At 34.0% G+C, this 12864-nt stretch overlaps 1 protein-coding gene across 1 annotated transcript; it reads right to left on the reverse strand.

Annotated features, from left to right (window-relative positions):
• Positions 1-1657: 1657 nt before the first annotated feature.
• On the reverse strand, positions 1658-3358 carry LOC125581492 (the record flags this gene model as incomplete). Its single annotated transcript, XM_048747029.1, has 1 exon — positions 1658-3358. A coding segment is annotated over exon 1 (858 nt), but the record flags the coding sequence as incomplete, so codon positions are not given.
• Between the last annotated feature and the right edge of the window lie 9506 nt (positions 3359-12864).

Consider the following 12864-nt stretch of genomic DNA (forward strand, 5'->3'; position numbering starts at 1 on the left):
TATAGTTTTTAAAAAAATAATTAAAGATATAAACATATAGATAAAGGATAATTATTATAATTGTATGGATATTTTTCAATATTCATATTGAAGTTATGTTATTAGTTTACATTGTATTACACTGGGGTGATTGGTTGGGCTGCAACTGTAGAAAAATTTACTTTAAAATCTAATATGTAAGATTTTTTTATTTAGCTTTAACGAATGTAACTTTAAAATTTTCTACAGCTAAAAAGATGAGGTTTTAGAAAATAAGTTTTTTACGGTTGTTTTTTTTTGCTGTAGTTTTAATTTTTTGGTTGTACCTTTAAAAATCAATATAAAGCATAATTAGTACTCCCTCCGTTTCAGATTACTTGTCGTTTTAGACTTCGGCACACAGATTAAGAAAACATTTAATTTTGTATATTTACTAGATAAAAACATCATTACCAATACACCTAACCACATTTTAACCAATTGAAAAATATATTAAAATATAAAATCATTAAAATATAAAATCATTAAATTTTGCATTATTATAAAATGACACTTATTTTGAAACAAAAATTTTACCCTACAACGACAAGTAATTTGAAACGGAAGAAATATTTTTTAAAACTGTAGATAAAAATTAAATTTAAAGTCACCTCTTACGGCCCAACCAATCAACCTCTTATCCATTAAATTTGGCGATTTATACTTTTGTATATTACAATTTGAAAAAAAAAAATTTAACAAGGGGTAATAACAAATCGGGATCACCGATATATTATAATAAAAAATTGGATTTATGAACTCGTGCCACATGCAAAATAATTGGTTGATCAATTCTTACAAGCAACGGCTTTCATATCCACATCAAAAACGTAATCCATTTGACTTCAAATCTATTATATTAAGACGACGTGATATAACGTGTTCAACTTTATATGATATAACATTAAAATTATTTGAAACATCTATTTTCAATATAATATAAAGAAATAAAAAGGGAAAGAACAACTGTACATGCCAGGGGAAAATGTATTAGAGCATCCACAATGGCGGATTAGTCGAAGGAGTCCTTAGGATTAGTTTAATATATATTTTTTTTTGAATAGTTAAGGACTCTAATCAAAATATTGTGTCCAATGGTATTCTCCAATTAGGAGTTCTTAAGAATAAAAAATAATTTTTTTTTAAAGTGAAATTAAAATTTTATCTATTGCATGAATAAAAATAAAAATACAATAATTAAACTTAAAGATATTCTTAATTATTAATACTCATCACCAAATTTATTCCAAATATGCTCAATTAAATCTTTTTTCAATTGTTCATGTATACGTCTATCCCGAAGATCTTTCTGATTCTGATTGACAAACATGTTATTGAGATTTGTAGGCCTGTCGGTTTCGGTTTCCACCTGTGAACTTCTGGTGACGCTTCCTTCTTCCAATTCCGATATGTCGATACGAGTGTATCCATTGCGTTCATTTTCGACTATCATATTATGTATTATGATACATGCTCGCATAATCTTCCCTATCTTTTCTTTGTCCCAAGTAAGAGCTGGGTTTTTGACAATCGCAAATCGAGCTTGCAATACTCCAAAAGCCCGTTCTACATCTTTTCGGACTGCTTCTTGAGTTTTAGCAAATAACTCTGCTTTAGGACCTTGAGGAAGTGAGATAGATTGGACAAATGTTGACCATTTTGGATATATACCGTCTGTGAGGTAGTAAGCGAACTTATACTTGTGTCCATTGACCACGTATTCTAACCTTGGTGCTTGACCTTCTATAATGTCCTCAAAAACAGGAGACCGATCAAGGACATTAATATCGTTTAACGTACCTGGAGGACCCAAAAAAGCGTGCCATATCCAAAGATCTTGTGAAGCTACAGCCTCTAAAACAATTGTCGGTTTTGTTGATCCACGTGCGTACTGTCCTTTCCAAGAGGTTGGGCAATTTTTCCACTCCCAATGCATACAGTCAATGCTCCCAACCATCCCAGGAAACCCGCGTTTCTCTCCAATATCGAGTAGTCGTTGAAGATCTTCTGGCGTGGGTCTTCGTAGATACTCATTTCCAAATAACCGTATTATTCCGTCAGTGAAATTATGTAAACACGAAAGTGCCGTGCTCTCACCAAGTCGGAGATATTCGTCCACCGCGTCAGCCGCAAAACCATAAGCAAGCATACGAATTGCTGCCGTACATTTTTGTAGTGGAGAAAGACCAGACCTCCCGGTAGCATCTCTTCTTTGTTGAAAGAATGGAACGTTCACTGAGAGGCTATGGACAATATGCAAGAATAATTCCTTGTTCATACGGAAACGGCGTCTGAATAAATGTGATTCAAATGCGGGATTGTCGCTGAAGTGGTCATTCCATAGACGGTTGTGTCCTGCTTCACGGTTTCGTTCTATATAAGCACGTTTCCGTTGCTTATTGGTTTGGGCCTCGATGTTGTTGAAAGTATCTTCGCAGATTTCGTCGAAAATTTCGTCCAATCTTTCTTCCAAATCATTGGATGAAGATGACGACATCCTGGTTTAAAAACATATGTATAAGTTTTTTTTTTATCTCAATACACATGTATAGGTTATTCTTTTTTTTTTTGTTTATAATGTATAAGTTAATTTTTTAAACCTTAATACACATGCATAAATTATTCTTTTTTTTTATGAATAATGTATAAGTTAATTTTTAAAACCTTAATACACATGCATAAATTATTCTTTTTTTTTGAAGAATGTATAAGTTTATTTTCTTTAATCTCGCAACACATGTATAAATACTGTATAATGTATAAATTGAATTGAGATTAAAAAGAGAAAGAACTTGAGAAACACAACAACATAAGATAGACAAAGTGATAGTTGCATGAAGTTCAATGAAAAACTCAAGAGAGAAACTAACCATGAAGATACATGACCGCCAAACCTATTAGAACTAACCCATAGACCATTACGTAAACTTCCAATGCGAAGCCATGTATAACCTCTACTTCCTTCTTAGATAACTCCCCAACGGTCCTCTCTAGCATATCCAGCTTTGACGCATTCACATGACCTTCATCCTTAAGCTCTCTAAGCTGTCTCTGAAAGTCACTCATCTCTGATGTTGCGACAATAGGATCACCACCACCACCACAGCAAGGCGTCGGGATTCCATCATCAGCTACTCTCGGCTCCGGAGGTGAGTACTTAAACGGCTCTGCCGCATTGTAGCTACTCTCGCCTTCATCCGCGTACATTGCAGCTTCTGCTTCAAGCAGGGAAGTTATGTCGAACTCGTCAGATGAAGATGGCTGGCTGTACGAATAATCTTGTCCCATGCTTGGTTAACCTGAACAAACAAGAACAAATGAGAACAAAACATCAACGAGACAAACGATCGAGTTACCAAAGATTAAGAAGAAACCACAAGCTCCCCAAATCGTTTCAGTCGATTGTAACTCGGTTCTATAAACCCTAACTACACACGAAAAGATCCCCAAATCAATTCGAAACCCAAAACTTTTGATACCCTAACTTCATCCGAAAAATCCCCAAATCGATTGAAAACACAAATGTTTTGAAACCCTAACCGAGAACCCAACCCTAAATCGAGAGAAACATAACATCGAACCTAATCTAAATCCCAAAAACTCGAAGAGAGGGCTTCGATTTGCCTTCGTTCTAAAACCGATCGAATCGCCTGGAGGAGAGAGCTCTATTTTTTCTTGCGCTTCTTCCGTCGAAAATGTTTTTTTTTTTTGACAAAACCAAACACAAAAACTCGAGCAACGAATCACAGCGTGGCACGTCTCTAAGGATCAACCACGATAAATCCTTATTTACGTATTGATCCTTAGCTTATTTACCCTAAATAATATTATTCTACTCTAATTCCTCTAGGTTTCACCGCTAAGGACTTGCAACGTTTTCCCGTTGCAGATGCTCTTATCTGAGCTTGATTAGTAGGACATTAAAATAAACATTTATGTTTCTTATTATCCAATCAATCATTATTAAAAATCATTTATAATAGTATCTAGAAGATACAAATAGGCCTGGGACTTATTATCTGAGATCCGGATTCGATCCGAGATCCGCTCCGGATCCGCTCCGAAAATAGGATATCCGGGGTGCCCAGATCCGAATCCGGATAGTAAAATCTTGGATCCGTGCAAACCGAATCCGGATCCAGATATCTTAATTTTTAGGTCAGGATATCCGTATCCGGATCCGTATTTTTAAAATACATTACATTTTTAAATTTTATTAATATTTATATTTGATATATTAATATTTATACATGAATTAATCTTATAATATTATATTTTAGCTTTTACAATATTATAAACATATATAAATATAGAGAAAAAGACAAAAATAGCACTAAATCAAGTTTTTGTTCCCAAACTAGCGCTCAAGGTCAAAAGTCACAAAAATAGCACTTAATGTTTTATCAAAAGTCACAAACTTAGGGTTTAGAGTTAAAGGGTGGGGTTTAGGATTTAGGGTTTAGGGTTTAGAGTTTAGGGTTTAGGGTTTAGAGTTTAGGATTTAGGGTTTAGGGTTTAGGGTTTAGAATTTAGGGTTTAGAGTTTAAGATTTAGGGTTTAGGGTTTAGGGTTTAGGGTTTAGGGTTTAGAGTTTAGGGTTTAGGGTTTAGAGTTGAGAAATGAGGTTTTGGGGATAAGATTTCAAATTTTGAAAAATTAAAAAATTAAAATTTTCAAAGGATAAACTTAGAAATGTGCTATTTTGGTCATTTTAGTTTTTGAGTGATATTTTTGTGATATAAACTTAGAAATGTGCTATTTTGGAGATTTGCCCATAAATATATTTATAAATATTTAATTTATGTATTATATTAAAAAAAATAGTATTTTTTGTTAAAAAAATTATTTTTAATTATTTTGACGGATCCGGATCCGGATATCCGCGGATAATAGATTATCGAGACGAATATCCGAAACCCGGATATCCGGAAATCACGAATCCGGATCCAGATATTAAATCCACGGATCCGACGGATCCGGATCCGGATACCCTAAATTTTCCGGATATCCGGATCCGTCCCAGGGCTAGATACAAATGCTTTCATATAATTCTTTTTTTTCAATCACAGCGAGCAAGCAAGTCAAAATTAAAATCCTCACATTCATTAGGGTTAAAAAAATATTTCTAATAATCTAGCATTTGCATTAAGAATATATAAAAAATTAAAACAATTTAATATAAATATTGTATTTTATTTATTAATATAAAAAATAATATTTTTAAAAGTGAATAACATTTCACATTTAAAATATAATTAAAATATGATTTATTATTGTATATAAAAATATAAAATTAGTATATATAATAATTATAATTATATCTATATTATTTAGAATTAGCAAATTATATAGCATATACTAGCTAGTTTTATATAATAGTTTAATATCTGAATCATTTATTGCTTTACTAATCACTTTATTTAATATATTTACGAGAGTGTAAAGCGTTTACATCATACACCTTCTATAACATAATGCTACTGTTTTTTATCAGTACTAATTAAGGTTTACGTGGTGAATGCATGAATGTATAACCATAATATTGTTAAGCATTTTGATTTCTCCTAGCTAGATATATTTAGTTTTTAATACTCCATGAACCTTACATTTTTTTTTTATCATGTCGAAGTAGAAACCCATTCGACGTGTGCACTGATATGTTTGTTCTGATTTTTTGGATATTCATTTTATGTTTTAAAGATAGAACATAATTGGCTTAATAATTAAATCATAAAAATTAGCTGTTCACGGTTTATATGGCCTCTTCCAGTTAACCCCTAATATAATCCATAGGAATTTAATCATAAGTTTGTCAGGAAAATGATCAAATATATTAAAAGTTGTTTTACATGTGATATTGATATACTCAAATTTATCCTAGAGATATTTTACAATTTCAAAATGTGATATATATCACTTAAAGATCGAATCTACGAAGATTCAAATTCTCAAAAGATTTCAGTGTTCGAATTAAGATAGACAAGTGAAGAAAACCGTAGATATCAAAAAATTAAAACGAATTGTAAATGATAGAAGAAAGCGTTAGATCAAGCAACAAGTAATTTAGAATTATAGACAAATAATTTTTAAGGGTTTGTTAAGTACAGTTCTACCACTCAAATCACAGCAATCAACTCAATCAAATTTCATTACAAAAACTATCTATGTCTAGATTAAGAATGTCAAATTTCTTTGTGAAATTCAATCAATTTAGAAAATCATTAAATTCAACCATTCCAGACCATCATTGAATTCAAAATTGATAAGTCACAAAATTGATAGACTGTTGGTTAATTATTTGTGGTTTGGTAACCGGAATGGGTGTGAACTATATATTTGGATAATGATTGAATAGCCATGTTTTTTTTAAAGAGTATTTCGACCATATACCAAACCTTTGGGTTACACGAAATTCCTTTGTAGGATAAGACAATCAAAGTCTCATTCTTGTTCTAGGCTAAGATACAAGAATAACAAATAAAGCTTTAGTGCTTATATGTGTTTCTTCAAAGATCTTTGAACAATAAATCTTTTTTTTTCTCTTTCTTACCAACTATTAGTTTTTGATCTTCAATCTTGTTTTACAAGCTGTGATTCAAGTTGTTCTTTTCCATTGTCCACAGCTCCTTTTATAGAGTGCTAAGTCCTGCAATGGTTAGCACCAATAGTTACAATGGTTAGTGAAGAGTTACAATCATTAATACCATTATACCAATAGTTACATTGGTTAGACAAAAGTCACAATGGTTCATCACCAAAGGCTTTAATCACCAATGGTTACACTGGTTTATCATCAAAGGTTGCAACCATTTACCACTAATAGTTACAATCACAAACAGTTGCATTTGTTCATCTAAACAATTGCAATGCTTCATTTTAATGGTTGCAAGGATTCACTTAAATATCCAGCAATCCTCCCCCATTTAAGTGTAATCATAGATTCATTAAATAATTAATACATATATCAAACTCATGCATAAATGAAAATGTTACTAAGAATTGAATTTTCATCTTAGTGTATTACACATTCCAAATGCTCGAGAATCAGGATGTCCTACAGATTGAATCTCTTAACCCATTTTGAGCACATGAAGATAATACACACACGTGTTTCCACACTACTCTAAGTGTTTGTACTTGACACTATTATAAACCATGTGTCCCTATCCATTCATGAGCGCATACAAAGCCAAGTCCCAGCTTATTGAAGCGGCATCACTTCACACTCATATAGGTAAATACTTTCACTCATGCACCTGCAAATGCACTTTTTCAAAGTATTTATTAAGAATAAAATTTCAACCTAACCCTTTCTTGCAGGTCCAAGCACATACATACACTGGGATGATATATAGACATGTGCTACAATCTTTAAGTGTAGGCTTTCCACATTGAATTCAACCTCTAACATCGTATTAGAGAGGAATTGGGTATCCTACGATTAAAGATTTCAAATGGACTTTAAACTCATCCCTTTAACAGACTCAATTACCAAGTCTTTAGCTAATCATTTCGTCAAATGATATGCTATATTTCTTTCAGACCGAACAAACCCTTATGGTATTCACCCCGTGAGTGATCAGCTCATATAATGCGCTATATCTAACGCCAGGTGTCGCGACTTACCATTAATCACTTGATTATAAACCTTAACCAAGATTACTTCACTATCATAAATATAAACTGGTGATACTATTTTGGTCACAACAGAATTTCTTAAATTAAATTCCTTAGCCAATATGCCTATTAACCGGCATATGCTAATGCTAAAATAATTTATTCAATAGTCAAACTTTCATGCAAGTTTGCTTCTTGGAAGCCTATGAGATGGCACCTCCCCAAGCAAAATTACTCAACAACTTAATAGAATAATGTTCTTCTATATTGATAATCAAACTTGCATCTAAATACCCTTCTACTATCGAAGAAAATCTGACATATAACGAACCATAATTTATGGTTCCTTTCAAATATTCAAGTTGTGATACTTCTTTTCCTATATAAGGTACAAGCTTCACTCTCAAATGCATGGGAGACTTCATTGGAGAACAATCTCACAATTGAACTACTTAACAACTTTCTCAATATAATGAAACCGTGTTAACAATAGTTTTTTACTTATATGTAAAATTTTAACAATCACATCTACCTCCCCATGTCTTTCATTGATGTTACATTTGCACCTTATCGGTGATGATGCATTCACACCCTTTTGGTGACGATACATTCGAACCCATTTGGTCCCAAACCATTCGTACCCTTTCGGTCCCGAATTGTTCGCACCCTTTCGGTCCCGAACCGTTCGCACCCTTTCGGTCCCGAACCGTTCGCACCCTTTCGGTCCCGAACCGTTCGCACTCTTTAGGTCCCGACACATTCGCACCCTTTGGGTCCCGACACGTTCGCACCCTTTGGAACACAACCCGTTCGCATCCCTTGGATCATGATACGTTTGTACCCCTTGGATCATGATACGTTCGTACCTCTTGGATCACAATGCAATCGCATCCCTGGATCACGATGCACTCGCATCCCTTGGATCACGATGCACTCGCATCTCTTGGTTCACGATGCACTCGCATCCCTTGGATTACAATTTCGAAAGTCTATTCTCTCAAGCATTTAAAACTTTTCAAACTTTGATTTTATCTCTCGCACAAAATCATAAGTTCACAACGAGAATACTCTTTAAGATTGTTGGTCAATTATTTGTGGTTTGGTAACCGGAATGGGTGTGAACTATATACTTGGATAATGATTGAATCGTCATGCTTTACTTAAAGAGTATTTCGACTATATTCCAAGCCTTTGGGTTACACGAAATCCTTTTGTAGGATAAGACAATCAAAGTCTCATTCTTGTTCTAGGCTAATATACAAGAATAACAAATAAAGCTTTAGTGCTTATATGTGTTTCTTCAAAGATCTTTGATGATCTTTGAACAATGAATCTTTCTTTCTCTCTCTCTTACCAACTATTAGTTTTTGATCTTCAATCTTGTTTTACAAGTTGTGATTCAAGTTATTATTTTTCATTGCCCACAACACCTTTTATAGAGTACTAAGGGTTGCAATGGTTAGCACTAATAGTTACAATGGTTAATGAAGAGTTACAATCATTAATACCAATAGTTACATTGGTTAGACAAAAGTCACAATGGTTCATCACCAAAGGCTTTAATCACCAATGGTTACAATGGTTTATCATCAAAGGTTGCAACCATTTACCACTAATAGTTACAATCACAAACAGTTGCATTTGTTCATCTAAACAATTGCAATGCTTCATTTTAATGGTTGCAAGGATTCACTTAAATATCCAACAATCCTCCCCCCCATTTAAGTGTAATCATAGATTCATTAAATAATTAATACATATATCAAACTCATGCATAAATGAAAATGTTACTAAGAATTGAATTTTCATCTTAGTGTATTACACATTCCAAATGCTCGAGAATCAGGATGTCTTACAGATTGAATCCATTAACCCATTCTGAGCACATGAAGATAATACACACACGTGTTTCCACACTACTCTAAGTGTTTGTACTTGACACTATTATAAACCATGTGTCCCTATCCATTCATGAGCGCATACAAATCCAAGTCCCAGCTTATTGAAGCGGCATCACTTCACACTCATATAGGTAAATACTTTCACTCATGCACCTGCAAATGCACTTTTTCAAAGTATTTATTAAGAATAAAATTTCAACCTAACCCTTTCTTGCAGGTCCAAGCACATACATACACTGGGATGATATATAGACATGTGCTACAATCTTTAAGTGTAGGCTTTCCACATTGAATTCAACCTCTAACGTCGTATTAGAGAGGAATTTGGTATCCCACTATTAAAGATTTCAAATGGACTTTAAACTCATCCCTTTAACAGACTCAAATACCAAGTCTTTAACTAATCATTTAGTCAAATGATATGATATATTTCTTTCAGACCGAACAAACCCTTATGGTATTCACCCCGTGAGTGATCAGCTCATATAATGCGCTATATCTAACGCCAGGTATCGCGACTTACTATTAATCACTTGATTATAAACCTTAACCAAGATTACTTCACTATCATAAATATAAACTAGTGATACTATTTCAGTCACAACAGAATTTCTTAAATTAAATTCCTTAGCCAATATGCCTATTAACCGGCATATGCTAATGCTAAAATAATTTATTCAATAGTCAAACTTTCATGCAAGTTTGTTTCTTAGAAGCCCATGAGATGGCACCTCCCCAAGCAAAATTACTCAAGAACTTAATATAATAATGTTCTTCTATATTGATAATCAAACTTGCATCTAAATACCCTTCTACTATCGAAGAAAATCTGACATATAACGAACCATAATTTATGGTTCCTTTCAAATATTCAAGTTGTGATACTTCTTGTCCTATATAAGGTACAAGCTTCACTCTCACATGCATGGGAGACTTCATTGGAGAACAATCTCACAATTGAACTACTTAACAACTTTCTCAATATAATGAAATTGTGTTAACAATAGTTTTTTACTTATATGTACATCTACCTCCCCATGTCTTTCATTGATGTTACATTTGCACCTTATCGGTGATGATGCATTCACACCCTTTTGGTGACGATACATTCGAACCCTTTTGATCCCAAACCATTTGTACCCTTTCGGTCCCGAATTGTTCGCACCCTTTGGATCACGACCCATTCACATCCCTTGGATCATGATACGTTTGTACCCCTTGGACCATGATACATTCGTACCTCTGGATCACAATGCAATCGCATCCCTCGATCACGATGCACTCGCATCCCTTGGATCACGATGCACTCGCATCTCTTGGTTCACGATGCACTCGCATCCTTTGGATTACAATTTCGAAATTCTATTCTCTCAAGCATTTACAACTTTCCAAACTTTGATTTTATCTCTCGCACAAAATCATAAGTTCACAACGAGAATACTCTTTAAGATTGTTGGTTAATTATTTGTGGTTTGGTAACCGGAATGGGTGTTAACTATATACTTGGATAATGATTGAATCGTCATGCTTTACTTAAAGAGTATTTCGACCATATTCCAAGCCTTTGGGTTACACGAAATCCCTTTGTAGGATAAGACAATCAAAGTCTCATTCTTGTTCTAGGCTAAGATACAAGAATAACAAATAAAACTTTAGTGCTTATATGTGTTTCTTCAAAGATCTTTGATGATCTTTGAACAATGAATATTTCTTTCTCTCTCTTTTACCAACTATTAGTTTTTGATCTTCAATCTTGTTTTACAAGTTGTGATTCAAGTTGTTATTTTCCATTGCCCACAACTCTTTTTATAGAGTACTAAGAGTTGCAATGGTTAGCACTAATAGTTACAATGGTTAGTGAAGAGTTACAACCATTAATACCAATAGTTACATTGGTTAGACAAAAGTCACTATGGTTCATCACCAAAGGTTTTAATCACCAATGGTTACAATGGTTTATCATCAAAAGTTGCAACCATTTACCACTAATAGTTACATTCACAAACAGTTGCCTTTGTTCATGTAAACAATTGCCATGTTTCATTTTAATGGTTGCAAGGATTCACTTAAATATCCAACATACACCAGATTTCTTTACGGATAATTATTTAGCTCATCTCAAAGCAGGAAGCTCTGACGAGTGCATCAATATTGATCTCATTAAGAGCCAAAGCTTGCGAGAACAGTTTCTCAAAGCTTTAGTAGATGTCTCAAAGCTTTAGTAGATGTTTCCAAGCTCGGAACCTGATTAAATTAATCAGTCTAGGAGAATTCATGATCTTAGTCTCGTATTTCAGTAGACATCGAGACTTGTTTTCATGTCACATGGCCTTGGTAGCATTTAGCTTTTTGATCCTAGTGGCGCAAAGCCTGATCAGACGAGGAGATCGTCATAGCACTTCAAATGGTAGACGATCATTTAGTTTTGGTCGCTGGTTCCTGGTCTGCAGCAGCAAACCAGAGAAACGACATGTTGCAGTGGACATTTTGTTATTTTGTCGTCGAGGTTGGTGTGCCCTCTATGCTAGCTGCTAGAGGTTTCCCACTCCTATTTTTAGGGATTTACCGTTTGAAAAAGGGAATCCTCATTTATTACTCAAGATTCACCTTATCTTCTTGGTGACTTCTCCAAGAAGCACAACGACTATTTTAGGGCCTTTAAATGTCTGACCCTCGCGATCCTCCCGATCTTCTAGTTTCTTTTCTTCTCTTGTTGCAATCTCTTGGCGATTTTGCTTCCTTCATATCCCGGGTTTCGACGCTCCTTAAATCTTTTTGCTCAATCAAATATCTTTTCTTATGCTTTCTTTCTTCGAGATTCTAGGGTTTAGTCATGTCCTCTCCTTTTTTCGATTTTCCCTTAGATCCCTTGGATTTTTGGTTTCTGGTACTCAGCTTGTAGGATGGAAGGTAAACCTAGCCATTTTTGGGTTCTTCTTTGTCTATAGGCAGTAGGGTTAGGACTTGTAGGAACCAAATTTACTAGATAGGCAAATTTGATATGTAAAGCAAAAATTTACAAATAACATGAATAAAAAATAGAACAATATAATACCGTAGTTGGAAAAGAACTAGATTGAAGCAGAGTCGAGATTAAGATCTATTTCCTTAATCCTTTAAACTCCCGTAGTGTGCCGTTTTAATACGTTTAATAATCCCAGGGTACAACTAGCTATATCTTCAGTCTCACAGCACTTGAGAACCAAAGCCTGTCGAACGTATTTCTATGTTATACTCTCAGACACAAAACAAAAAAAGAAGTAGAAGATAGTGGCTTTGTTTGTATTGGATGTGTGTTTAGAATGAGAAGAGCATGGCCTTTATATAG

The sequence above is a fragment of the Brassica napus genome, chromosome C2 (assembly GCF_020379485.1).
Source record: "Brassica napus cultivar Da-Ae chromosome C2, Da-Ae, whole genome shotgun sequence".
In the NCBI taxonomy this organism is placed as follows: domain Eukaryota; kingdom Viridiplantae; phylum Streptophyta; class Magnoliopsida; order Brassicales; family Brassicaceae; genus Brassica; species Brassica napus.